This window comes from Brienomyrus brachyistius, chromosome 11, assembly GCF_023856365.1.
Source record: "Brienomyrus brachyistius isolate T26 chromosome 11, BBRACH_0.4, whole genome shotgun sequence".
Lineage (NCBI taxonomy): Eukaryota > Metazoa > Chordata > Actinopteri > Osteoglossiformes > Mormyridae > Brienomyrus > Brienomyrus brachyistius.
Window position 1 is genome coordinate 19,657,318 of NC_064543.1, and position 27,879 is coordinate 19,685,196.

A 27,879-nucleotide genomic window follows, 5' to 3' on the forward strand; every position below is an offset into this window, starting at 1 on the left:
TATGCTGCAGCAAAAGGGAGCTGATGCTTCTGGAATTTCTGTGTGTGTGTGTGTGTGTGTGTGTGTGTGAAGGCAGGCAAAAGGAGGAAACACTGTCCAGCTCTGTGGACCCAGCAGTGGAAGAAGCAAACTGATTACAAATTTCCCCAAGTACAGGTGTAGAAGCTTCTAGACAGCCAGACAACATAATCTTTCTCACAAGCCGTACTCCCAGTGAAACACACAGCCCGCTAGCGCAATAGTAGCAATGTGGTTATGTCAAATAAATACACAAATAAATAAATATGGTAACGATAACCAACAACGCTGAGGAGAAGCTTGAATGAACATTGTCAGGAATGGGAATGCTCGGGGGTGTCTAAGTTTTCGGTTCAAATTCTCCATTCATCTTGAGTGTGTGTGTTAGGCATTTTTTTGCAGTGTTTCTGTCTATCTAAGTCTCTGGGGTGACATAAGCAGCCTTAATAACTCCTAATAAAAACTTAACCACTGACCCCCAGTCTAGTATTACCCTGTTATGAAATATCAGCCAATATAAGTGTAATCCCTTGCAGTATTTTTAAACAGAGCGATAATTAATCCTGATCTTGCTGCATTGTCAGTTAATTCCTATTTAATTAGTTAGTATTATAAAACACATCCGCCCTGAACTCTGGCCAGGACAAGTTAAAAGATGTAAGGATAGATATACTAGACTGTCGAGTTAATTTCATGACAAACTGATAATTGTGATTTGTGTAGAGATGTAACCGAAATTCCGACCAGCAGTCAAAACAGGGGCATGTCTGAGTCTGCTGAAATGCTGCCTTCTTGCAGAATGGTTTCCAAAACAAAATGTAAAACACACACACGGTAGATGAGAACTTTTCAAGGTGCCGCTTTGTATGCCGGTATAGAAATAGATGAAAGCATCACTGCAGTGGAATCCCGATGGATTCGTTTTCTCGTTCACTTCCCTGGTGTTGCACCGATTCAATCGTTCTCTGATCTCTCGGGCTGCTGCCGGTGGCTTCTCTAATTCTCCCAAGTGGACTTTGTTCACACCTCTGCTGCAACGACTTTTTGACTGTTTTGTAGCGCTGACAGAGGAAAGAGACCCACATCTGGTAGTGTGAATACTTGCTATGGTAAGCTATATCGAGGTACGAATTTAAACGAGGCACCAGTGAAGCAGAACAGGTGTGCGGGATTTTAATGACTGTTTATATCTGAAAACTTACCTTCAGGTTATCGAACTTTCCGAATTGCTTGATTCCTGACATCAGACTTAAGGCATAAATCAAGGTTAGAAAACTTAATACCAAACAAGATGTGCATGGGTACATGTTCAAATTATTCATCAAGATCGAAAGAAATAGGTGATAAAGCACTGAAAGACACTGACTTAAAAACATGATTTCTTTTGGATTTCATATTAAATAGGTTTACCAAACCACTTACCACTTAATGCATGCCAATTGTTCATTAAATTATTATAAACGTGTTCATTTTGTTAATATTCCAAAATAAATGTAAAATCTAGGGGCAAAGCAATTATATTTCCTTTTTCTAAAATTCACGTTGGCACCAAAATATTTGATTCCGTCTGCCACCAACAGATGGACAACTAGGCTAACAGCTTTTATTGGATCTAAAATAGATTATTACATTTAAGTCATTCGTGTGAATGAATTTAACTTTGTATATTTTGCCAGATTTGGAAAGAGTAGTTTGGTGTTCCTTGGAGAATACTGGAAAAGCACTGACTGGCAATAGGAACATAATTATTTTGTATTTAGTGGAAAGCAGACGAATCAAATCAATATTAGTGTAATACGCGTCTCAAAGCTTGAAATATGTTTTATTCGCACAAAAATGTATTGAAACTAATCCCTCCACTGTGGTGACCAGAGACACATCTGTTGAATGCTGCCATCCACTGAGAGAAATGCACAAACTGACATTTATCAGTTTTCTCTGCCCTAAGTGTTTATATGTTGCCACACTATGTAATCATGACCGCTCTCATGTCACTTGTGGTGTTTGTCAGACCCGTTAATTTTTCCAGGTTTTCGCTGTTGAATTGCCATAATTGTGTGGTCTCGATGAAACAAACATAGGTATATTCTCTGACTGGCTTCAAAGACAAGACAAAGGGTTTTCTTAAAAAAAAAAAAACTCCCCATCGACCATGTGGAGAGAAGACACATGAAAACAGGCAGCGCTTCAAAGCAGCGCCGCTTTCTCGGTGTCCGTGCGGGAGAAAGCGACGTCCGGGAGCGGTCCGCGCATTCAGCCACGGGGGGTGAGTCGTTAGAAAGCCGTTAGTGTCACCTTTTTAGCTTAAAAGCCCCGTAAAGGTGCAAAACGAGCGCCGCGAGCCTGCTTTGGAAATGACCGAGATTAGCGAGTGATCCGATCTGCGATCTGCTGACACCGGAGCTGCGGCGCTGGTAGGAAACACCGCTGCGACGCGGGCCTTTAAATGAATGGAGATGGAGATGGAGGCAATCGCACGTTCTGCTGCACCCATAAACCAAGTTAACCGCCGCGTCTCCGCGCATGCTGGCCCTTTTATGCGTTTTCCGTATGTTTTGGTCGCCCGAGAGTGGAAACATTCCCCTCCCCGCTGCCGTGATTGATTTATTATTTTTTTTAAACCGGACAACCACAATATGGACAAGCCTCATTTTTAAATATAGGGCGATTAGACATTGTTCATCGGGGTGCGAGTATGCAAACAGATTGCAGTAAATGCAGGTAAATGCATGGACAACGAGAGTTAACACACAGACATTTACCCCGCGAATGATACATCCGGGCGGTCTTTTAAAACTCAGCGGGTTACAGACCACCGAATACGGGATAAGATGCCCCACGCCTAAAGTGCGCCTCCATCTACTGTAATATTACCTTTTCACGTCCGGTCCTAGTTACAGTGTACGTAACTGAAAGTTAGCGGTGACTGGAATGTGTGGGTGGATTTATCAAGTCACTGTTAATATATTATTGGTGACTACTATTAATATTAATCATTGTTTATAATGAGTGTATATTGTGATATTAATAGCAGTTAAAGAAGACAAATGCAAGTCCCATGTATTTTATATCTATTTTCAACATCAAAAATTAAATTGTATTTAATTCCCTCGAGAAACGGCTATTTGCATTGAAATACACACTGGATGTTATACACGGGTAATATAAATAGCCAAACGTGAATCTTAGACTCAGACTTACTTTTGGTTAAAATGCACAAACTTTTTATGAGCTACAAAGTGAACTTGTTAAATTCAACCGAGTTCATAGCAAGTTTGCTGTATTAAGTTTCAGACAGATATTCAGAAGATACACGAGCCAAACTGGCTGTTAAAACCAGGAGGCAGTGAACCATTTCTGCTCCTCATGCCTGTTTCTGCTCCGTTTTCATTAAGTAGTAACGTGGGAGTTAAAATCACACTATAACATTCTGTTTCCAACTTGAAATAACGTGAATTAAAGGTGATACCCAACAGATGAGATCGTGAAACTGACTTTCTTGGACAGAATCTGATAATATAGAGTTATGCTGGTAGATCCATATACAACCCCCCACAAATGTCTTCTAGCATTTCTTGATATGGGTAGGCTTTAACTTCAGTGTGCATGAGTGACACTCGCTGTCCTGTTGACCAGGGACTATCCGATGTGGTGGAATGTCAACCCTGAGGCAGAGAAAGGATGTAAAACGGAAGGACTTAGGTCAGGAGCGGCAAATTCCGGACTCGCGTGAGGACCACGCGAAGAGGACCCAAACCAGTGAGTAAGGCGTGCTGTGAATGGCAGTATGCCAACTTCACCATGCTTGTGTTCTCGTGTGTCCATTATATGTCATCTCCCATTGCCGAAAACCAGTTCCAAAACTATAGTATCAGAAGTACAGAGGACGGTACAAAATCCCCGGACGCTGGTCTTGCTCCTGCCCAAATGATTCATTGCGCCCCAAGTGTGTTTTTTCAAGGCAAGTTAGCAAGACCGGTCTTGTCAAGACCACAAGTATGATCTCTGCATGCTTGGTATTGAGCTTCCCCAATGGTCAGCTCCTGTGTGTTTTCAGTATTGCTAATCAGTTTAGATAGAGAACACAAGCTTCCACTGGTGAGTCAGGCTGAGTGCAGGTTATTGTGTAAATGCAGGTAAAGTAATTTTATGTGTTGCTGATAGCTACTCAGCAGGTCCTTGTAGTACAGTTTGCCTGGTCACTAAGGATTGTTTTCCGTTTGTTACATCAAACCAGCAGGTACTGAAAAGGTCTGTTATCCCATTACCGTCTTACACACCCTAGACCATGATGATATCTGCATTTGTCAAGTTTTGACCACTATTCCAGATCTATTCCAATAATCTTAAACCCCAAAGCCATATCTGTTTCATGGGGGTTTTCCCCGTAAGTGCGAAAGTTGTCAATCTGAAAATGTTTTGTTCGTGTTTTGTTCTGTATCCTGACCATTTTGTGTGCGTACAGCTATTTTGCTTTTTTAATTTGTTGTGGTAAGACTGGAAAATGGGCCAGAATAGGTTGTTTTCGATATCGGCGTTTTTCAGATGGTGATAATGCATTTTCCTTTATTCAGATTTTTTTAAATAGCTGTTTTGTCTGACAGCGTTCGGGTGCTGCGCCGTGACATCATTTCGCTCTGTGGCTGTAATCGCTTGGAATAGCCAGGCCTGCGGATTGCTGTTACCCTGCAATCAGTGCTCAGCTCCGCATCCCTGCTTGTAATTGAAAAATCAAACAATTCCTGGCCGGTTCCTGCTTGTTTGGCCAAAAAATAAAATAAACTAAAAACAGCATAATGCTGGCAATACCCCTGCTTTTTGCTGTCATATGCCATGCAGGGGACGTGGCTCTGGATGTGTCCCATTTCATTCCGATCACTGGCTTTGTGTGATAGACTTGTTGCCGGTGGTGACAGGGCCCCTGTGGTTAAGGACTGAAATGACACTTTTACATCATTGGCTTCAGCAGCCTGTCAAAGTGTATCATTAAGCCTGTGACAGAATAATACAATCCTGAATAATGTGGCAAATGTAACGGTAAGTGGAAAAACTTTCATAGACATCCAGTTGTCCTTCAGAATGTAAGATCCAGATTGTTAGAAGTTGAACTTTTCCTTGCTTTTGGTGTGTGTTTTTCTGCTTCTTGCCCCATGTGTTTTCTTCATAGGCTTGCAGACATGGTGGACTGGGATCTGGGTTGCGTTTGGGGTCGTGCTGGGAGTATCTCTTGGCCTCCTGAATTGCATATATGTGGCCACGTTACATGAAAATGATCTCTGGTTCTCCAACATCAAGGTAAGTCTCCAGTCATGTACAAGACCAATAGTTGAAATTCCCTCCCTCTCCTCACAGGCCAGATCAGTCTTCATGGTCTAACTTCTAAGGCAGCATCCCCCCCCCTCCCCCCCATGAAGGATCGAGATTCTCTCACCATTCAATCTTGGTGAGACTAAGTTCTCCATATTGTGCTGTTGTACTGTGTGCACAATGCCTCCCGACTCTGAGGTGGGACACGGAGCCTTCTGGAACACGAGCGGCTCTGTGTTTGCGTTTAATGGGGCGAATGGAGGCAAACGTTTTATGGATGTGTGGCTTGTAAATTTATTGCGGTTTCTGCTGGACTTCTTCAGAAGAACTCTTGCTCCAGACCATTGAGAGCTGTTTTCCAGATGCTGTGGAGATTTTAAACGAAAGGGAAGCCTTTTTCTAAAACGGCGAATGAGCTGTTATAAGACGTAGCAGGACCTGTTAGACATTTGCCTCCAAATCTATTATGTCCTGTTTAGATTTTAGTCTGTGGTGGAATGCATTATGGGAAATGGGTACTTAATGAGTAATTCCAGAGTACACTGATGATTTCACATATGGCTGCTGTAGTAATGTCTTAGCACTCTTCTTTTAAAATGACCAAGTTTTACAATGGATTAAAAACAAACTTCACAAAGTAGAAAAAAAATCAAGAAGCTGTTAGAAGCACATAAATGTACTTTTGAATTTGTTGTTACATTTAGCGTGGAAGAAACCGTTTATCTAACCAGCAGGAGGAGCATCCCGGTTGTGTTCCTGCTGATTTCTTTATTCCCACGCTTATCAGACGTGACGGGAATGAGGGAGGGTTCTGCCAGGGTACCACCGGAGCCTGCGTCGGCCTGGCGCTGTGATCTGGAGCCGCGGCGTGGTGTTCCCCCACTTGCGTTGTGGTTTCTCTTGGAAATGAGCTTCACAGGCAGTGTTGGGTCAGCTGCATGCTTCTAGTGATGTGGCTTCTTGCATGGAGGCTGTCTTCTGTTTTGCTTTCATGAGGAAAACAAATGAGGAAAGCAGCTGACCTTGCTGGTGATGGATAGTGTAGCTTTTTTTTTTTTTATGTCGCGTGAGAATCTTCTGTGAATCATAAGAGAAACAGCATTAAGTTCCTCTCCATTTTGGAGCACAGTCAACCCTAATGGTTGTTGTGTGAATTGCTTTGAATTGGGCTGATTGCAGGTTTGCTGGTTGTTGTCGCTGCATGAATAACTGGTTAACTGTGCACCTGCCCTCCCGCACCTCCATATCCCGAAAAGGTCACTGTTGAGTTGGAAGCAGCTGTTGCCAGGCTTTGGAAATTCATTGTGCATGAAATAACTGCAGTGACAGTTACAGAGCCTTCCGGAGTAATGCTGGGCTGCATTTTAAATATATCAGTGGTTCGAAAAACGATCTCAACATTTTCCGAACAATGTTCCACGTACATTCTTTTTTACGACTGAGGTCACAAGGGGTAGAGTGTATCCTCCTTCCCCAACTGTGTTACGGGATCAGTTGGCTCTGTAATGTGGAGCTGAGCAGAAGTCTAGGGGCTGTTCGCTCTTGATTCCCAGCTTTTAAAATATTACTTGATAAGCTCTTTTTCGGGACTGGAAGTGGTGATGGGGATCTGCAGCTTGCAAGTGGACAGGCTCAGTTTTTTAACGAGGAGCGATGGGTGACTTCTGTTCTTGGAAAAGGAGTTAGCGGGGTGTTTTGGGGGCAAGCGGCCGCCGGTTACTGATTTACAGCACTTCCTATTGAGACATCTGGTGCGAGGCAGCAGAAATGAATCACAGCAGCTGAGGAAGGGAGGTCTGATCGAACGGCGGCATGGATGTCCGAAGACGAGGGAAGTGCAAGCTGGGCGATGCTCCGGGAACTTTACATGATCAGGGATCTTTGGAAAGGTCTGTTGCCACAGGGAGCTTGGGGGACTGCAGGAGCCAGAAGTCGAGGGCCACGTTCTGCTGGAGGGCTGTTGACGTGACGTTGGGGATCCTATTTGCTGTTTTGTTGGGCGCCTCCCACTCTTTCTGTGTCTTTTCTATACACGAGAACTTGCTGTGGTTCTCTCACCTGAAGGTAAGCGGTGATCCAGCGAGAATGCCTTCTTGCTCCAACATCCTGCTCCTAAAAACCGGGCTGTTGTTTTGCTACTCCTAGCCTGACGGACCCTCCATCGGCCAGGATCGAGCCTCGGGAACACAGCTGTTCTGTGCATTAATACTTCTATCTGAGGCAGGGTGGGGGTCCCAAGAGAGAGGCTACGTGGTTTATGGTTACCAGTGTCACATTTTGACCGGCGTTTCAAAGATGGGTGCATTCTTGTGTCCATTTGTTTTTCGTTAAATAATCATCCAGGTTTGTCTGTGGTGCTCTTCGCCTGAGGCTGCCATATGGTTCCTGTTTGAGGTGCACGTCTAAGCCCCTTGCTCATGTGCCACATCTCTTACCACTGCCTCCCCACATTTCAGGAAGTTGAGCGTGAAATCTCCTTCCGAACCGAATGCGGCCTGTACTACTCTTACTACAAGCAGATGATCCAGGCCTCTTCCATCGAGCAAGGTATGGACACCTAGCACTGCAGGCTGTTTGTGCTTCCAGGATTTGTTGGCTGCTCACTAGACTCTCTCAGAAGACTGACCCATGAAGTAGACGTGAACACCAGGGTGAGATCCTGGCTGTTTCCTTGCTTTACATAAAATGGTAATTAGGAAACTGGTTTCCCCTTGTTCTTGTCCAGCAGGCTGTTCTGTTTTATAGCAGAACATCTGGGGAATGGAGGTTCTGATACAAGCAGGCAATTGGTCTGGTTGTTTTTTTTATTTTTGTCTACAGTCTGGTTCTCTTTATCGGTTACGTAATAGTTGGTCTGTTGTAAAAATAGCCATTGCGTCACCCAGTGAGGGAACAAAGTGGAACTTTATAAGTGGACGGTAATGAGCCGGGGCTGTCCACCTCCACCAGTGTGGGCCCTTGCACGGAAAGCACAGTAAGGATCTCTGGCTAAATCAAACCTTGTGTTGGTACTGGGTAGAGGACATGGTCAAACTTTGTTACTTTGATCTAACTTTAACCTGATGCAACAGGTGCATTGAACATGGCCTTTGTATGCTTGAGTAATTCTGTAATTATTTGGAAAAAGCATGTGGAATAAAGTCGACGTTGACATTGGTGGTATAGTTGTGAGTGACTAACCTGTGCTGGGTCTCGTTGTCAGGGCTGTTTGAGCTCATCTACGATAACAAGACTGAGTCTAGGAGGACCATAAATGTCTTACAGCGGATGAACATATACCAGGAGGTGTTCCTGAGCATCCTCTACAGGCTCCTGTCAGTCCAGGTACAAAAGAAGCCCTTTTAAGGAACAGCCTTTGAAGTCTAAACTGGCTGACAGTTCTGTGACAGTCGCTCTGACTTGTATGTGTTCAAGGGAGTCAGGGGTTTACAACGTTTTTGAGCCAGGGACTCCCAGATGGAAACAGGCCAGAGCTGGGGGCCCCTAACGTCATTGCCTGATTACATAACGTAACAGATGCGTTTATCGAAAGTGACACACCTTCTTGAGAGATCAGGGGTAGGTAACCCTGATCCTGGAGTGCTGATATCCAGCCGGTTTTCTATCCTACTTGATGAGTTACTGTCGGCCTGAGATCAGGTGTGGTTCCTCACAGACCAGGAAGGATACAAAACCTGCTGGATTCCGGCACTCCAGGATCGGGATTGCCTACCCCTACCCTAAAGCAACTGGCCACTCCCAGTGTTCTAAATTAGTACCTAAGAACCAGGTGAGGGTTCCTTTAAATATTTTTGCTCTCTGATTCAGGAAAGGGCCCCCCTTTAGAATGTTTTTTTTTTTTTTTTTTTTGGCATTATGTGACATGCCAGAATTTCGACATCTGCAAACCCCAGCAGGTGCACTACTGAGCCCCAGGGTGTCGCAGAACCACGGTTGGAAATGCCACGGTTAGAGCATCCATCCCATGGATCAGCAGTATATCGCATATGTGTGCAGGTCCAGCATCCTAATATAAGACCCTCCTGAACTGCTGAATAGAGGAGCTGCTCGAATAGTTTTCTCACATCCTGAATAACATGGTAATACGCAGATAAATGTATATTTGTATTGTGTATGAGACTCTGTCTTGGCAGTCTACCCTATAGAGTTCTCTTTGCTTGTGTGTGTTGCAGGAATACTTAGATCCGATATATTTCTACATCTACACCGTCTTCTCCCTGCAAGCTCTCTACGCCACTTCCCTCTATGCCACCAGCTGGCTCCTGAGTGACTCTTGGCTGGCCGGTGCCCTTACTGCATCTTGGTACATCCTCAACAGGTAGGCAGCATCATCCTGGTGGCCGTTCCGACTCGCGCTGCTGTTCCCAGCACCAGCATTCCCCACTGCACAAACCACATGTCAGCATGGGGCCCCTGAGGTTTGGTAACCGGAAAAAGCCACTACACTACATATTAAACGAAGGTGTCCCTTATTCAGGAGACGTTGAAGCAGTATGTTCTGCTCACCAGCCAGCTACAATCTTAGGACTCTGCTCGGTGGCTATTTATTTTATCTGAGTAGGGGAAGAGAAGTGACTTTTTGACTGGGGTCCAGGAGACCATGAACCTGCCACTGGCCATTGTGTGTGTTGAGCTCTGCGGTCGCCTACAGGATAGACACCACGCGTGTGGAGTTCACCATCTCACTGAGGGAGAACTGGTCTCTGCCCTTCTTCGCGCTGCAAGTGGCCTCCATCACGTATTACCTGAGACCCCAGCTGAAGCCACTTCAGGAGGTAAGCACTCCATATCGCTCTCATGGTCTTCAGACATGGTGACTGATGCCCTCCGCTGTCCGCTCTGTATGGTCTCTGTGTAATCAGCGCGATGTCACGCTAACCTCAGTTGACCGCTGTGCACTAACCCTTCTCGCTGCTGGCTCCCCCTTCCCTGCACAGAGAGCTGCGCTTCTCTTGGTCTTCCTCTCCACGCTCTGGTTCTCCCTCACCTGGCAGTTCAACCAGTTCATCCTGCTTGTCCAAGCTCTCGGACTCTTTGTCCTCGACTGCCTCGACCTCATCTCTCCCGACAAGGTAACGCATTTACTTCTTGTTTACTCCCAGTTTACTCCTCGTTTACTCCTCACATTTTGGACCTTTTGTCGTGGTCACAATGTTGTTATGAAGGTTCAGCAGTAAGGGAGGTGAAGGTGATGTTTTCCACTGAGATGCTGATGGGGAGCCTTCGCTGGGTTGTGTCTGTCCTGTAGGTGACGCACCTGTACATCATCCAGCTGAGCAGCCTTCTGGTGGTATGGCTCCTGCAGTTCTGCAACCCCATGCTGTTGGGCTCCCTGGCTGTCAGCTTCCTCATCTCCACGCTCCTGGTCAGGCGCTTCCAGGTGAAGACGCCGGGGTCTGTGGCCTCTTAGAGCAGCCGCTTTGGTTCCCTTTGTGATTGAATTAAACTCCCCTCAGGTGAACACAGTCGTACTCATTATATTACGCTTATCTGTGAGCCAGAAGTGAGGAACTTAAACCCGAACAGCCTCAAAATATCCATTTGTGCAAATTAGATTAAATTGTAAATTCTAAGCTATATAAAAATGCTTCGGATAAAAGAATCTGCTGCACAAATGGAATGCCAGCCGCAGTGTTGCAAGGATTATTTGTTATTTGACATTTTCTATTGTATATATATAATTTTTTTAAACAGCCGGTGGAGCTGAATGGTCTAATTAATCCAGCCTGCTGCTCCTTTTAGCTTCCCCTTCAAAGATTTTGCCAAGACCTTACAGAAGCAAATGATTAACTTAAACGAAAACATTTTCAATGGTAATAACATTTTGACGCTTCACGAGCGTCAGCTGTAGTAAATATCTCCTTGCAGGTTTGTCGGTTCTGGCACTCCAGTCAAAAAGTGACTTCAGGGCCCCCACCCCCTCTAGTGTAGTGATTGTTTGTGGCTAACAGGGGCCCTCAAACCTGCGGGGAGCCAAATCAAATGTGTGGTAATCACCGCCGCAGCCAGCACTGTGCAGCATTATTATTGTTATTATTATTATTATTATTATTATTATTATTATTTATTATGTATTTTCATCTACATATCTGCTACTGAGCAAGGCCCATTTATACAGAGTCAATCACATGGCTTGCAGGTTTGTATGTCTGCCGAGCGATAAATGTGTGTATTTTCTGAAATTACAGGATAAGTATGTTACACAAAAAACAAAGTGATGCGCAAATGAGGCGTGGAAATGCGGTTAACTGCAGCCTGCCTAAATCCAGCTGCTATGCCCCTGTGATAACCCCCACCCTTGTGGGCTACCTGACCCCCCTTTCACATAGTGCCTCTTCAAAGAAACCTCGGGGCCGTGCCCGGAACTGCCTCTCTTTCGTCTGCCAACCCCCACGGTTGATTGTTTGCTCACCTCACTTTCAGGCCGGCTTAAAACGCGGAGGTCCGCTCTCTCAGCTGGCCAGACTGGTTCTCGGTGGTCTCCTGGTACTGGTCCTAACCTTCACCATCAATTTTTTAACAAAGGTGAGTCACTCCTCTTATCTCGGCCAGAACCCTCTGCCTTCCATGACAGAGCCTGTTCCATCGCCCAAATATAATATTTATACAGTTTCTGAAAAAGCCTTCTGTGGAGATATGGAGCAGTTCAGTGACACGCATCACTTGTCCTTTCCCAGAAATCCCTGCAGCTCCGATCCGATGAACATATTTATAAGTTTGTAAAGGCAAAATTCGGCTTGGGGTCAACAAGGTAAGTTGATTTAAAACACCTTTGTGTTTTTTTTTTTTTTTTTTTTTTTTTTTTTTGATATTGGTTCTACACCAGCAGTATTTTATTAAATTTACCTCCCTGACCTCCGTTATGTTCCTCACCTGAAGTTCTGCAGTAGAAGATCCAGTGGTATAAAAAGATATAAAAGCATGAGCCCTTTGAGTAAAGCTGCCAAACCTGTGTGACTAAACAAACAGGAGGAGCCTGAAGTGATTGCGTAGCAGCTTTTGGGATATCGATCTGTAGTCACAAAGGATGCAAACAGTTGAAGGCAGCTTTACGAGGCAATATCCTCCAGCACCGGGAGAGGCAGAAAATCCAGCACAAGAATGGAGAAGATTGATCGCCTGAGTTTTTCAGAGTTTGGAAACCGTAGTAACTTTTTCTAATTTTGACCCTGTGAGGATTCCATATCCCCCTGCTTTGCAGAGACTTTGATGCCAAGCTGTACCTATGTGAGGAGGCCTTCGGCCTGTTGCCTCTGGACACGTTTGACCGTTTGGCTGGGACACTGGTGCTCTACCCCTACCTGTGCACCACCAGCGTCCTGCTGGCTGTCCTGCTGTTCGTCGCCCTGAGGAATCTCATGTACGCACCCCCGCCCTGTTCTCCTGCTTTGTTTTTGTTAACCATTCCTCTAATGAGCCCTAAACATAGATGAAAGCCAGAGCCTCATAGAGAGTCATGTGACATTCCTCAAAGTTAGTGTGCCGGCTAATAATCAGTTAGAGCTTAAGGAGCAGGTATAATTACATTTAATTAGCTCTGTAAATACTGGGTATTTAGACGATCCCTGTAGTATTTTGCTTACATCTTAATCAGATTCTCTGTCCCTGGGGTCCTGATACTAAAAATGTACTGAATTCTGGACCCCCCCCCCCATTAGGGAAATGGATGAGGTCAGGAGCTTATACCCTTGGGTTTTCCGAGCCTACCCTCACCCCCCCATTCTTGTGTTTCAGAGGTTCTCAGAGTGAGGCAGACCAGCACAAGCTGGGCTTGCGTCCGGACGTGTCGTACAACTTGCTGCACACGGTCCTCTTTGGCCTCCTGGCCTACAGCACCATGAGGTGAGGTCCAGCTTCTTAGGTGGACATCTGCCCTGCAGGAGCGGTCTGGCCAGGGGTGGCTTTAGGCCGACAAACTAGGCCTGTGAATTAAGCCAATTTCTCCCCCAGTCTGATATTACATGAGGGTGGTGAGTGGCTCAGTGGGTTGGGACGCTGTGATCAGAAGGTCGCCAGTTTAAATCCCAGGGTCAGTAAAGTGATTTCACCATTGAGCCCTTGATTGAGGCCCTTAGCCCCAAATTGCTCCAGGGACTGGCTGACCCCGCTTTCTCAGAAATATGTCGCTTTTGGATAAAAATGTCTGCTAAATTTAATAAATGGTATCACTGACAATGCTGAATTCTGCTAACATTTTTCTTGGGGTTTGTTAGCCCCAGAGTCCAGGTTAGGGGCCCCAATGTCCAGGTTAGGGGCCCCAGAGTCCAGGTTAGGGGCCCCAGAGTCCAGGTTAGGGGCCCCAGAGTCCAGGTTAGGGGCCCCAGAGTCCAGGTTAGGGGCCCCAATGTCCAGGTTAGGGGCCCCAGCCAGGGGTACCTTGCCCACTTCACTAGGAAGTGAGGCAGCAGCAGTAATGCAGTACGATACGTTTCATATTTTTTTGCCAGCTCTGATAAATACGCCTGCTGTTTGACATGTTCCTACAGGATGAAGTATCTGTGGACTGGTCACATGTGCGCCTTCGCTGCTTACGGCCTCTGTGGGCGGGAGCTGTGGGGTATCTGCCTTAGGACACTTCGCTGCCACACCCCGGCCAAGGTGAGGCGCTACTTTTCAGGGCAATTAACAATCTGGCTGTGTGGGCAACCTTCCTCACTGTGGCCTTGATAAAGGGGAACTGAGACATCGTTAGTAACGTTTGTGTGCCGTACCCTGCTACCTTTGTATGAAAGAAAGGAAATAATGTAAACAAACCTACTGCCTTTCTGCTTGCTAATTTTTATGGAAACACTTTGAACTGATAATGAACTGAATTTAGAGCTGAACTGAAAAAGGGGAACATCTTCATTCCAGCTTTGCTTAGAACAGTCTGTTCTCCCATTTATTCTACCTATTTCAGCATAAAACAACAAAATGTATGCATACCCAATTAAACATACCTACGACTTTTCGTTACCCTTACAACCATCTGGTACAATTTGAGCTTTAATCAGCCAGAGGTGGCAAAGCATTCCGATATGCTGTAATATATGTTGAGAATCTCCAAGTCACCACTAGGGGGAGATAGTGACAAACCCAACCCAACTGAGCCATACTGAATCATTAGATTAATAAGAGTTGGACAGGGAACTCTGCTGAATTACCTGTAATTCATTATTTAAGAAGTGGTTCTTGACTTTCACACCTCACTCCTACATTGATTATTTAATAAGACAGGATGAGGCAAACTTATGGGTAAACTGAGATTTTTGATTAATAGACTGATAAATGACTGTAAAATAATATGACAAAACTGTCACCGTCAGAAGAAAGAGAAATTAAAATAATAAAATCAGTCATCGAGCCTGTTAAAACAAGAGTTTAATAAAGCAGTCCTTTCCTGACAGATTTTTGTTATATTGAGCATCCATCCATCCATCCATCTACAACCCATGCTGTACTGGGTTCCTGCATCTGCCCTTCATCATTTCATATATGCAGTACAGAGGAAGGTTAGACGAGTTTATGTGCCATTTAAATTGTCGTATTATTTGCACATTGTTTTTAGTTTTTAATCCGTTTTCACATCATCACATCATAATCCTTTCTCTGTTACTTCCAAATGGTTCAGTCGTGTGTGCCTGTGTGTGTATATACTGTCGGCAGCAACCATGAAAGATGTTTTTTAATTATTGCAATTTCTTGTGCTATAAGGGAAAGATATTCCAAGTTAAAATGGCCGCGTGACAGGATGCCCGCTGATTCAGATCTCGGCAGGTCGAAGCCGTTGTGTCATGAGCCTAAAATCATTCCTGTTGTTTTCTTTTTCCGCTATAAATGTATAATAATGGTGAATATTATCATGCAGATGTAATGCTTTGAAAGTTTTGAAAGGCAGCTCGGCTCTCCAAACTCCCGTGTAATTAATGTGAAATCTCGTACAAAGAGCAGGTGGTGAAAAGCCCCTCCGCTAATGCCTTTCTGCCTATTTTTAATCTGTCGAGAAAGGCTGCTCTTTAAGTTACAGCTTTTGGGTTTTGTCGCGCTGACCTGCAATTTGTCGTGTGTCCTGTTTCTCTGTTGGCTTTATTTTGGTTTCGTGTTTTCTTTTCAGCTGAGACTCATCCGCTACGCTGCTCCCATCTCCGTGCTGATCTTCCTTTACTTTAAGGTAAGAGGACTTTCCCCCCCTTTTCAAAGCCCAACAATAATAATAAATATCAGCACTGATTTTTCACTTATCAGAAAACTGTTTTGTCAAGTCGTTTTTTATATAGCACTTTAACAGCAACATAAAACACAGACACACGATCTGCCATTTGATACATTTAAGTCTCCTTAAATGCTAATGAAATGGATGAGTTTTAAGTGTGGTTTTCACGAGTAAAACTGGAGAGGAGCACCTCATGTGCAGTGGTAAGTTATTCCAAAGCTTTGATGGTACGACTGCAAATGCACATCGGCCTGTAATTTCCGCCGGGACCTTGGCGTGGACTAAAGACGCTGATCAGAGGACGTCAGTGATCTCGATGCAGTATGTAGGCACAGAAAATCGGCAATGTGAGGACCCATGTCAGGCTTTATAAACGAATGATAAAATCTTAAACTGAATCCTGTATGAACTGATAGTCAATGGAGGGAGGGCCGGACTGGAGCTATATGGTCAGTTAAAAACCGTGCATCAGCATTTTGGACTTTTGTACGGAGAATTACAGTAATCTTAATGACATGAAATACAAGCATGCGCAAGTTGTCCTGATAAGAAAAGTATGGCTTAATTTTTTTAATTGTCCTAAGCTAGAGAAAAACTCCTATTAACAACATTTATTTGCCTATCAAACTTAAGGTCAGAGTCAATAATGATACCAAGATTTTTGGCATTAGGCCTAATGTATAGAGACCAGAGTAGATTTCCCATAATGCTTTTAGTCTTTTTTTTTTTTTTTTTTTTTTAGGGGGGTGGTATTAGGGTTAATAGGGCAAATAAAATGACTTGAGATTTACTGTCATGTAGTTCAGTTAATTTTGAATCATCCAAGCCATGATGAAGCCTATGTTTTTCAGAAGAGGTTGGATAATAGCATGTTTAAAACATGAAGGGACTGAGGTAGGAACCAGTGAGGAATTAATAATAGATATTTTATCCAATAAATACACGAAAATTTATCAAGAGTTAGTGGGGTTTTCTTCACCAAGCGTTTTCTCCACCAGTCATTCGTTAGGTGCCAAAACATGAAGAATTATCAGACAAGATTTGTATACTTTTTTGTTTTTAAGAAAAGAGGACTTGAACAAAAATGGACTAGCAGACTTGAGCAATTTTGTCCATTTTTGTATTCCATGTCCGAAGTTCTGGCCCAAAGTGATGGAGGAACTTTCAGAACTGAGGGAGTTCTACGACCCCGACACTGTGGAGCTGATGACCTGGATCAGGTAATGACCAGCCAGGTTCTGTAATGAGACGTACGCTGTTGAGTCTGTGCTGAAACGAAAGGGACCTTTTCACACCCATTGACAGGTAATAAAGCAGCAAGAGTCTTACTCCTGGGGTGGGTAGACACCCAAGGTAACAGCTTAGCATTTTTACAGTTGCGTACACAAGCCTGGTGTCCCGTTTCTCAAATGGGTTTCCTAGGGCCAGATGCTCCTAGAACTTTTTCCAGAGTAAATCCGTTTTGTGAGACAAAGTATCGTCCACCTGCAAATGTTTCCCCATGTAGGGGCTAAGTGAACATGACGTCATGTTCAGTGATCCCACAGCTCTCCTTATATTTTCTGAAAGCAGATTATGCACGACTTAAGCCCACTGTGCAATGCAGAGGAAGGCATGTTGGTTTCAGTAAACTGACCCACAAAAAGGTCAGTCTAAACTGCATCTCTTCGTTACTGGTCTTTCTCACATTTTCCTTCAGATTTCGGGACCCAGACATCGTCTTTCACAGTGCGTGCTGTATAATTAATCGCCCGTCTTTTCCTCCGTGATTAATGCAGCCAGCAGTACTCTCCAGTACAGAAAGGCCAAGTTATTCTTATATTGCTGAATAATACGTCCTTTGTGCCGAGAACGTGAGTAAAGCTGGAGGCAGTCGGCTGTAACTTCTGTTTAATGCGTCAAACAGAGGTCTGGGATCACAGTGTCGCTGGGATTATTGTCACTTAGACACCCTAATCATCTCCGTTTAATGCTTCTCCCTCTGGCTAAACGAGCAGCATCTCATCCAGCCAGCGTGAGATTCCTAATTGCCATGGACACCGCTGTGTTGCCGGGTATCGTAACATGTTAAGTATCTTCATTATTTTACGTGAGTTTGCTGACCCCCCACTCCCCTCCTCATGGGTCACTCGGCAAATCCCCTCCCTGCATGGTGTCCCCCCACCACCACTGACCGGCCCCAGCTGCCTTACTAAGATGCAGAGTAATGTCAAAGTTGAGGATCTCTCGTCGTGTTGGGTAGGAGCTGAGCCGATCCCCTTGCAAGCGCCCCGTCGGAGTGTACACTCATTCTCATGCCTGTCGGCGTGTGTCTGGCTCCGTGGGACACCCCCACTCGAATATTAATGCCGGTAATCAGTTTTTATAATGTCACTAGGGCAGGAGGGCGACACACTATGACATTTACATAACGGAATATAAATCCGAAATTAAATGTAAATCAGCCATTTTTCTGGGTATCCCACCTGGATATTCAGTAATTATCCGTGTTCGGTCACAGCGAGGCGCCACCGGCCCTGAGACGCTGTCTGGCAGCATGCCACGCGAAGGTCAGGGGTCAAACCATCACTCTGTCATGCACGACTAGCCTACTGATTGGCTGACTGGTCAGTTAATGGATATTATAAATTGCTGCCACTTTGTTAATGAGATGCCATGATGAATCATCTCTGACCCCCCCCCCCCCCCCCCCCCCAGTTCTACTGAGCTGGTTCTAAGAGGAACGATGATGTCTGAGCACATTTCATCCCAACCTGGTGGCAGTGAAATGTGTCTTTCTGATACTGCGGTTTCACTTGATATTCAATAGTAATAAACTGCTTACAGTAGTTTGTAGCTCTTTGCTGTGCTTAAGGCTGTATAGGCGATTCAGGTCAATTTAACATACAGATGCCATGGTATGAAGTGAACATGCAGTAGTGTCTCAGTCTTACACAGCATCAATGTATTGTCATCAAATAGCGTATTTTGTAATAAGTGTGGTTTATTTTTTTTGGTAAAATGTATAGATTCTGGACTTGATCGTACTGTTTTGCCCTTTGCTCTGTAGTGGTCTGATGTAGAAGCTTTGGCTGACATGATAACCGTTATCTTTTGTCTAATATTAAAATACCAATATTCTGTGTTGTTTGAGTTGTGTTCGTATGTTCTTTGTTTATTATAGAAGAAACAGAAAATACAAGAGCATGTGAAAGACGGATAAATAATACATTTATTGTAAACTCCCTGACCTTTACAAGGGGGGGGGGGGGGGGCAGTGGTACAAGTTGTTGGCCCCTTTTTGAGGCCATTTTTTAGCGGAGGCCCCTGGGCTTCAGCCGGGTAACCCTGTGCACTAAAGTGCCCCTGGCACTGTACCTAAACTGTGTGATATCTGCAGGTGTGAAGAAAACAAAGCGAAGCACTGCCTCTGTTTGGAAAACACTACAGGTCACAGACAAAAGCCTGTTTAAAACCTGCTGGTAAACTGTGACACTACAGATAGTATTGCTGGCAGTTTTCCTAACACTCCTAGCAATATCAGCATAACAGCAGATAGGAAAAACAACTGCTCTGCTAACTTTCTGTACTGAGCAAAGCAGTGTTGTGTTCCAGTTCACCTTAGTCGAGTCCGAGCCAAGACCAGTTGACTCTGAGTCAAGGTCGAGTCCAAGGGGGGTGAGTCCGAGAAATCCAAGTCCAGTTCTAGACTATGAATTTGAATTTAAAACCTATAAATGAAGACTGAAAATATACTTCAATTTTTACATAAAAATAATTTATTTAAAATAAATTATTTAAAAAATTACAAAGGTAACAGAACCACCTCCACTGCATCCTGTGGTAATTCTTAAATTCATTGTAACAAGACTGTGTGCTCTGTTACACACATTTAAAATTGGTTCTAGAAGCAGACATGGTGTGGATGAGAGTCACCTACGCGGGTGGGGGGGCAGCACTGCAGCTGCATACAGGCTGCAGACATGTGCTATGGAGCCGGAAAGATTTTCAGAGTCACAAGTCCCAGTCAATGCTCCAGTACAAATTCAGCTGAGTGAGTGACAAGGCTGGTACAGATTAACAAGGGACCAGAAATAGCAACAGCGGTCAGATTCCTATACGGCCCCCGTCTCGCTCCCCAGGGCAGCATCTTTGAATTAAAGCAGCCAGTCGTGACCTAGGACTGGCAGGACACCCCCAATGCAAGAAGCGATGACATTGAGGGCTCGGTGTCGGGCGCGAATGGCCCCTCGCTCTGTGGCGTTTGTCGTGCTCCGCTAGACCCTTCAAAGTTCCGTCTTTGTGCCCAGAGGTGTCCTTTCCTTCTGCCGGGCTGCTCCTTTCTTGCTAGATAAGGAGTCCTTGAGCGCTCCACTAGCAGGTTTCAGACATCGGACTTCGTTTAAACTTTCCTTTATGGGTGGGTGAAAAAAAGTCTGAAAGTCACAGTGTGTAAGGGAAGGGGAACAGAATCCCCATATGCATTCAGAACGGAGATGAAAGGCCACTTAAAACACCAAGTACAGCCCGTGTTGGACTCGCTAGTAAACCTGAGTCCGGCAGAGTGAACAATTTCTCCTAATATTGAAATTCAAGGTCGTGTAGCCGGAGATGCAGAAGGACGATTTCAATTATTTATTTCCTCAGCAGATGTATCCATAAAATGCAGCGGGTTTCTAATTACACGATTCCGCCTGGGTGTTTTACGCACCCGCTGAGGTCGGGGTCAGCTGAGCAACGTTTTTCTCGGAGATGCAACATCTGCTCCGCTGTTGTTCGGAAGCTGCAAGGTTTTTTTTTTTTGCTGCAGATCTGAGTTTCTAGGCCATCTGCCGGCCTCTGTGAGTTCAGGTAGTGCGGATGTGGAGTTCTGTGTATTATTTATGCGTTGGCCATCCGGCGAGTGTGAGGCTGATGCAGATCCTCTGTCACCTCCTCCCAGCTCCAAGACCCCCGAGGGGGCCGTGTTCGCCGGCAGTATGCAGCTCCTGGCTGGCATCAAGCTCTGTACTGGGAGGAGCCTGACCAACCACCCACACTACGAGGACCAAGCGCTGCGGGAGAGAACACGAGAGGTAGGCCACGCTACACCCTTCCAAGCCGGGCTCAGCTCCAGTTGCCTCCACATTATTTTTGTATTTATTCAATCCATTATCCCACCCCTTTATGCTGCTGTTTTATTATTTATTGATTACATGCATAGTGCAATGCGTATGTAAACTGTTGTGTGCAGCCGCCCTGTTTTTGGCTGTCCTGTGTGTTGCACTTTAAGCCCTGTGACAACCCTCCCTGTCACTCGCCGTCTGTGCGTCACACCGTGGTCCTGGGGAATGGCATTTCATGCCGCTGTTCCCCTGTATGGTATCACAATACAACCCACTTGACTGGACTTATGTCGAGGTGAAATCCACCTTTATCCACTCCGAGGGCCCAACAGCACACAAGAGCACATATTTGGGGACTTTTAAAGGTAAACAGCAGCAGCATTTCCAACGGAAAGTCGGTGTGTGTTAGTGTGCAGCAGTGAGGGGGGAGATTTCTGTGTGCATGTGCGGAGAAATGGAGATGTACGTAAAAGCACTGGGAAGATGCATGTAATCTGGCACCACAGGAGAAACGGAGCAGCACAAATAGGGGAGAAAGTGTAGCGTCGGGGAGGATGGAAAGTGACATGACAGGAAGTGAGACTTCCTCCATCATATCATCTGCTATATCTCAGGAAGGCGGGAGGTGGCAGCTTGTCATATCTCAATAAGGCAGGAAGTGAGACCTTTTCATATCCCAGTAAGGCAGGAAGTGAGACCTTTTCATATCTCAATAAGGCAGGAAGTGAGACCTTTTCATATCCCAGTAAGGCAGGAAGTGAGACCTTCTCATATCCCAGTAAGGCAGGAAGTGAGACCTTCTCATATCCCAATAAGGCAGGAAGTAAGACCTTTTCATATCCCAGTAAGGCAGGAAGTGAGACCTTTTCATATCCCAGTAAGGCAGGAAGTGAGACCTTCTCATATCCCAATAAGGCAGGAAGTGAGACCTTTTCATATCTCAATTATGCAGGAAGTGAGACCTTTTCATTTCCCAGTAAGGCAGGAAGTGAGACCTGCTCCATCATATCATCTGCTTTACCTTGGTAAGGCAGGAAGTGAGACCATCGCACATCTCAATAGGGCAGAAAGTCAGACCTTCTCAATCACATTCCTCCTGAACCTCCACACCTCCCGCTCACAGAAGCATGAGCCCCATCACCCAGGAACAAGTGAAATCCTGGCAGTTACATTCATTCATTCACTGTACAACCCACTGCCTGATAAGATTTATTTCTATTTATTTACTACGAAATTCCATGCAATACTTTATCTGACATTCTTTCACTGTTTGTTGTCATTTATTATTTATTGTTACTGTCTATTGATGTCTAAATTCTCAGCTGGGGGAGACATTCATCCAGCCATGTGACATAACGTAATGACATCCTTCCCCAGGTATACCAGATCTATGCCCGGCAGCCCCCCGGGGATGTGTACCGGACGTTGCAGGCAGTGGGAGCTGACTATGTGGTCCTGGAGGACAGCATCTGCTACGAGCGTCGGCACAGGCGCGGCTGCCGCCTGCGTGACCTCCTGGATGTGGCCAACGGGCACGTGAGTATCCACCCGGGAGTCCTGTGTGCGTTTACACCGAAACCGGGAAGAACTTTCTGCCACAACAGAAAAGTGAATGTCTTGGAATCTCTGTGAGAATGTGGCTAAGCAAGAGTGTGAGAGACACCTGAGATAAAAATGAAATAATGCTTTGATTTGCCATTTGCATGAGTATAGGTACATCGGGATGCTTCTTTTCAGGTGTCCCATGATGCTCTCCTTTGATTTATACACACACACACACACACACACACACACACACACACACACACACATGTACAGGTGAGAGTGGTCAGCCAGCATGCAGCTTTCTGGGATGTTTAGGGTCTCGTTCACCTGCATCAGCCTGCTGGCCCTAGGATTCAAACCAACAACCTTCTGATTTTGGGCCCTGAGTCCTGAACCACCCCCCAGTAACGTGGATGAAAGTGTCTCAATTTACACCTGTAATCATTCACTGTGTATGTGTGTGTGTGTGTGGTGGGGGGAAGGGGGAGGTTGGGTCAGATATTCATTACACTGTTAGGACATGTTATTTTGACATTGTGGAGACCATTTTTTTTCCCGTCCCCACAAGGAGAAATTCAATTAAATAAAAATCTGTGACTGTAATCAGAAAACTAAAAATGCCAAAAGTCTTGTATTTTCTTTGGTTACTTATGGTTAAGGTTGGGGCTGGGTCGCGGTTAAGGTTGTCATTGTTGGGATTCGCGTTTTGCCCATAGAAATGTACCCACAAAGACATGAGTACAGAGGCGTGTGTGTGTGTTTGTATGTTAGTTAGAAAGTCTTTCAGGGACAGGGTGGATTAAGCTGGGCCAAGGGACCTGCATGCACAAATGCCCTCAAACCATCTTTCCTGGCTCTGAGGAGGTGTCATTGTGACTGTGGAGGGCCCACATTCTCTCCCTGAGATTTACGCTACATTAGGTACTTGGACTAAGGCCATCTTGGTCTCTAAGCCAAGGAAACATGTGACAGATGTCCCAAAAATGCACAAATGACAAAGGCTCTGCTTTCAGATTGCTGACTCTAGATGCTACTGGATGTGTGTCTCCCGAAATGGAGATGATATTGGACTTGCTCTCTAAAGACTCGTTTTAGAGATGTTCATGCTTTTTGAGCAGGAGAATATATAAGTGGAGCAAGACAGAATATTCATCCATCTTCTGTGCGCTTATCCTTTTCTGGGGCACAGGGGGCCTGGAGCCTATCCCAGGCAGCATAGGGTGCAAGGCTGGGACAGTGTTTAGCTCAGTGGGTTAGCAGTCTGTGCCTCTGTGCAGAAGGTTGTGGGTTTAAATTCTGCGGCCAGCAGAGTAATCGTATCACCTATGGAGCTTTAGTAAAGGCCAGATACTCCCGGAGCATAGGATGCTGACTGACCCTGCTCCCTGACCCCAAACTTTCCTCACTTTGGACAAAAGTGTCTGCTAAATATATAAGAATGTCAAAAAAAAAATGACAGTAAGTCAGAACATCCCTCTGAAAAATTTCGGTCCATTTCAGTGCAGCGCAGTTTAACAGTCACTGCCAGTGACACATGACATCTGCCTGATGAAAGTGATCCCGATGACATCACAAACAAACACACCTACGTTAAGGGTTTCTGCTGTGGGCGGCCGATGCAGAAAGTATGGGAGGCTGTTGTGGGGGGAGCGGGGGGCTGTAGCGGGAGCGGGGGGCTGTAGCGGGAGCGGGGGGCTGTAGCGGGCTCCCTGTGCGCCATGCAGTGTAGCCGAATCCCAGATATGGAGACTCTGCCTCCAGTCTGGTGTGTCAAAGACACAGTAAAGAGTGATACTTGACCTTCTGCCGCTGTACATTCATTACACACCTCTGGAAGTTCTGGGACAAATTGTTATAGATCAGAAACGATCTGAACATCAAGGGAATAGTACACTAATGAAATCTCTACAGACGCAGCTTTATATATTCTCAAAATATGGCTTTTTCAGCTATTATTCTGCCCAAAAACGGTCAGTCTTCAGCTTATCACTTTTATTTCATAATCATCAGTTCAATTTGGTTAGTTTTCCATAGCACCTTTCACAACACAGTTGCCGTAAAGCACTTAACAGGAGTGTGTGTCCATACTGGTATTAGTACACCGATATTAAACAGTTCATGGTACAGGGATAAAAGGGAAGGGAAAATCCTGTTTACAAGCAGTATGATTAAAATGAGAAATGAGGTTGGAGTGAAGCTGGAGGTCTGAGCGCAGGGTCAGCCAGTTATGCCGCAGCCGTGCAGCTATCCCAACATGTGCATGTGCGCTCCTCAGATCATGGATGACGCTGGTGAAAATGAGCCCGACCTGATAGAGGCCCCCCATCCCCGCTTCTGCGTGGCCATCAAAGCTGACGACCCAGCCTACACAAGGCTCTTCAAGCGCGTCTTCCAGAACAAGACATTCCACGTGTACAAGTTGCGGAAGAGGAAGCCTCGAGCGGTGGGCGGCAGCACCGGTGCCGATGTGTAAGCGGACCAGGCCGGCACCGTGACACTGGGCCGGCTCGCTCCCCGCCTCTCCGCGTTCCTCGCACCCACAGAAACGGCGGGGATGACTCACTGCCCAACACGCCCGCGGCATTGCTGTGGAAATCGATTAAGGGTGGTGAACTGGGGGCTGTGTGATGACTCCTCCATTCACCCTCATTCTCAGAAGTCTAAAAAAAAGCCCTGATATTTTGACAATGATTGGAAACTCTCCACGGAAATTACTGGCGCAGTCCATCTCATCAAAGAGACAGTGCTGGGGCCTGTCTCTCTGAATCTCCCCGTGTAATGAATACTTTATTAGTGACACCTATCAATTGCTTTCCACTCTTGTCTTTGAAGTTTGTTTATTGAAATAAAATACTGGATTTGATTGAAACGCTACAGCCATTTTGCTTTTGTATTACAGAGGAATTTTGGGCAAATGGTTACAAAACATCCTGGTGCTGTTAACCCCTTACCAGAGGGCTGACTTCAGGTTTCACCGCAGAAGCACAGAATGTGTCACTGGAGATATTTTCCAGTACTTGTGCTTATAGTGTGAGGGAAGCGTATTGCATCTGCAGGGGAGCAACAAAGCTAAAATTCAATGGCTTCTGAGCTTAGTAACATTGTGGAATGAAAAAGCATAGTAAACCAAGAAGATACATCTGTAATTCACCCATGTTACATATTCAAGATATATTCTGTAAGGCTCTAGGAGACTAGGCGTCTTTCACTGTGATAAGTGGCATTTGATATGTATTCTGAAGGAGACTAGAATTTCATTGTGATAAGAAGCCGGGTATAGAAAATGAAAGGATGGTTAGGTGGAAGAAACTATGAAAATAGCACTGTCCCTGCTGCACTTTGAGGTACTTTCTTACATCGAGTAGTTATGGACTGACGTTATGAACAATCATTGGTTTTTTATTAAATGTTACACTTATAGTAAACATAAATGCTAAATACTGTAAAACATGTAGTCTTCGGATACATTATTTAAAATGAAATGTGATATTAAATGTGAAAAATTTAAATATTAACGGACATTGAAATATAGCGAAAAAAAAACACAAATGCACAGTCCTACAGGCGAGATTTGAGTTTTGTATTTATTTCTCAAATACACCATAATAGCAAACGAAATTATATACCCCAATCAAGTAACGAATGCCCTCTGTGTTAGAGAATTGCAGTTATCCCTAGAAATCCGACACCCTTAGGGATGTAATATAAGGAGATTGTTCTGTTCCAGTATAAGCAAGTTTTGCTGCACTGGTGCACGCCAGTGAATGGCGCATGATTTTACCTGCATGGCTGTCATCCTGCGTCAAAATGAATGCAAATGCAGAATTCCATCCACCCACACAACACGCAGCCCACAGGCTCACGCTACAATAATCCAGCATTTGAGGAATGACAATCCATACGGAGTTGAGCAGCTCCCCTGGCTTCCACCTATTAGGGAGTGATTACTGCCGTAGTTTCAAATCAGGAGGAAGAATGTACCAGCATATATATGGCAGCAGTGAGTACCAGCACTTTCGGTCACAAAACAATCAGCATTAATGCCGGTTCGTACTTGAACTCCGCCTCTGGTAATTTGCATAAATTAATCTTTCCAGTGATCTTTAAATGTGCCCTCTATTATGTAATATCTGCAAAGTTCATGGAAAGAACCCTCACAACCTTGCCTAGCAAACTGGGTGCTTATGGATGGATGGATGGATGGATGGATGGATATTTAAAATATACAGTTGAACTAACTAGTACATCTCAAGACCAGGTTGGAATAAGAAATTTATTATAGTCAGTTGGTTTGTGTGCCAGACGAGTGAGACATTAAGGTATTTATAAAATCTCTCTTTCATTACTTAATATCCCAGTAATGATCAATACTTGGCTTTCTGTCCAGCGTAGGAAGGACAGTGTATGCACCAGTCTCCATGTGACCTCAGAGTTGTGCCAGACTCTGACCCAGCATTACTAGCTTTACAGATACTTCAAGGTGAGCACTGTAAATTGGGAGCAGGTAGTGACTGGTTAATTAAAGCAGTGACTCTAACTCCTGAGTCGTGCAGATGACCTGAGCTGCCCCAGTAACATATCCGGCTGTATGCACGGATGGAAGTGAGCCGATGATGCTGAATAACAGTGATACAGATGTTAAATTCACTGGTCAACCCAAACGACTGCAGTATTTTTTAAACAAACGTCACTTTATCAAACATATTTATTGGTTGTAAGAAAACTATGCAAATTGATGCACGTGAACAACAGCATTAAAATTTTAAGGATTCTTTTTTGTGTACACTATTGTAGAAGCAGTAATTGAATTCGTTTTTTTTTTTTCTTTATTACAAACTGAAATGTTTTGCTGTACAAATGAGGTAAACTTGGATGCCCACTACATACCTGAAAGCTATTCACTAAACAAATTCAAAAGGGAAATTACATGAGGTTTACTGACCGCCGAAGGTACGTACTGGCCAGGGAACAAGCAAATATGAAGCCCAAAATGGCACAGAAAAGCATTTGCATGTTAGCTTGACTTTAATTAGATTCCAGGTCATAAATGGCACCCACCTCCTTTGAAAAGAATTTAGCTACATGCCCCAGGAAGAAGCCTCTTGTGAAAATGCGCCCATCACAGCTACCCCCCTCCCCATATCCCACACATACCGTGCTGCTACCTTTTTAAAAAATCAGCAAATTTGAATTTCATATTCGAATCACGGACGGTGATCCCCCGCAAACAGGGAGCCTTCATGGGCTCGCGGCATGGAAGTCACAAATCAGCTTGCATTAGGATTAGAGAGCTGATGCCTTTTAACCCACTGCTTCCCACACTGCTGTGCCGGCAAAGCTCAGCACCGCACTCGGAATATTAAAGGAAATAAAGTGCAATGACATGGTTGGTACATTATACAGACAGACAGACAGATGATAGATGATATGCATATGTCCAACTGAGAAACATCGTTTCAGGACAGACTTAGCAGTACGCTAACCTGCATGTGTCCTTGCAGTTTCTCAAAAGCTTTCCTCGCTCCCCATGTAGCCTGGCAGCATGGTATAATCATACTCGCATGAGCACATTAAAGTAAAATACGGAATCGGATTCATGGTCCTTCTTTTCCTAATACGCAATGAGGAAAAATAAAATCTCCCCATTTATAATTTCACCATGACTCTAATGACCATTCTTCAGGCACCAACTGGAATTAACATGATTGCAAGGATCTTTTACATTTTCTTCTG

At 44.8% G+C, this 27,879-nt stretch overlaps 1 protein-coding gene across 2 annotated transcripts; it reads left to right on the plus strand.

Moving 5' to 3' along the window:
* Window positions 1-1,976: 1,976 nt before the first annotated feature.
* dpy19l3 (dpy-19 like C-mannosyltransferase 3) lies at window positions 1,977-25,015 on the plus strand. Of its 2 annotated transcripts, none has more exons than XM_049030293.1 (19): window positions 1,977-2,284; window positions 3,655-3,777; window positions 5,186-5,313; window positions 7,782-7,872; window positions 8,528-8,649; window positions 9,498-9,643; window positions 9,977-10,100; window positions 10,263-10,397; window positions 10,574-10,705; window positions 11,749-11,850; window positions 12,003-12,076; window positions 12,527-12,685; window positions 13,060-13,167; window positions 13,812-13,923; window positions 15,419-15,475; window positions 16,655-16,737; window positions 20,439-20,571; window positions 21,979-22,137; window positions 24,422-25,015. In XM_049030293.1, the coding sequence occupies exons 1-19, from the start codon at window positions 2,188-2,190 to the stop codon at window positions 24,617-24,619; spliced, it is 2,283 nt and encodes a 760-aa protein (XP_048886250.1). In that variant the 5' UTR covers window positions 1,977-2,187; the 3' UTR covers window positions 24,620-25,015. The 2 variants fall into 2 exon arrangements, with proteins under 2 accessions (XP_048886250.1, XP_048886251.1); XM_049030294.1 differs by lacking the exon at window positions 1,977-2,284 and adding an exon at window positions 2,297-2,432.
* The last annotated feature ends 2,864 nt before the right edge of the window (window positions 25,016-27,879 follow it).

Excerpts from the sequence above, each read along its gene's own strand:
- dpy19l3 (XM_049030293.1), top strand. The coding sequence starts at position 2,188 with ATGAAAACAGGCAGCGCTTCAAAGCAGCGCCGCTTTCTCGGTGTCCGT. Across the intron at positions 12,686-13,059 it reads GTCGCCCTGAGGAATCTCAT|AGGTTCTCAGAGTGAGGCAG; the intron begins GTACGCACCCCC and ends CTTGTGTTTCAG. Across the intron at positions 15,476-16,654 it reads TGATCTTCCTTTACTTTAAG|TTCTGGCCCAAAGTGATGGA; the intron begins GTAAGAGGACTT and ends CCATGTCCGAAG.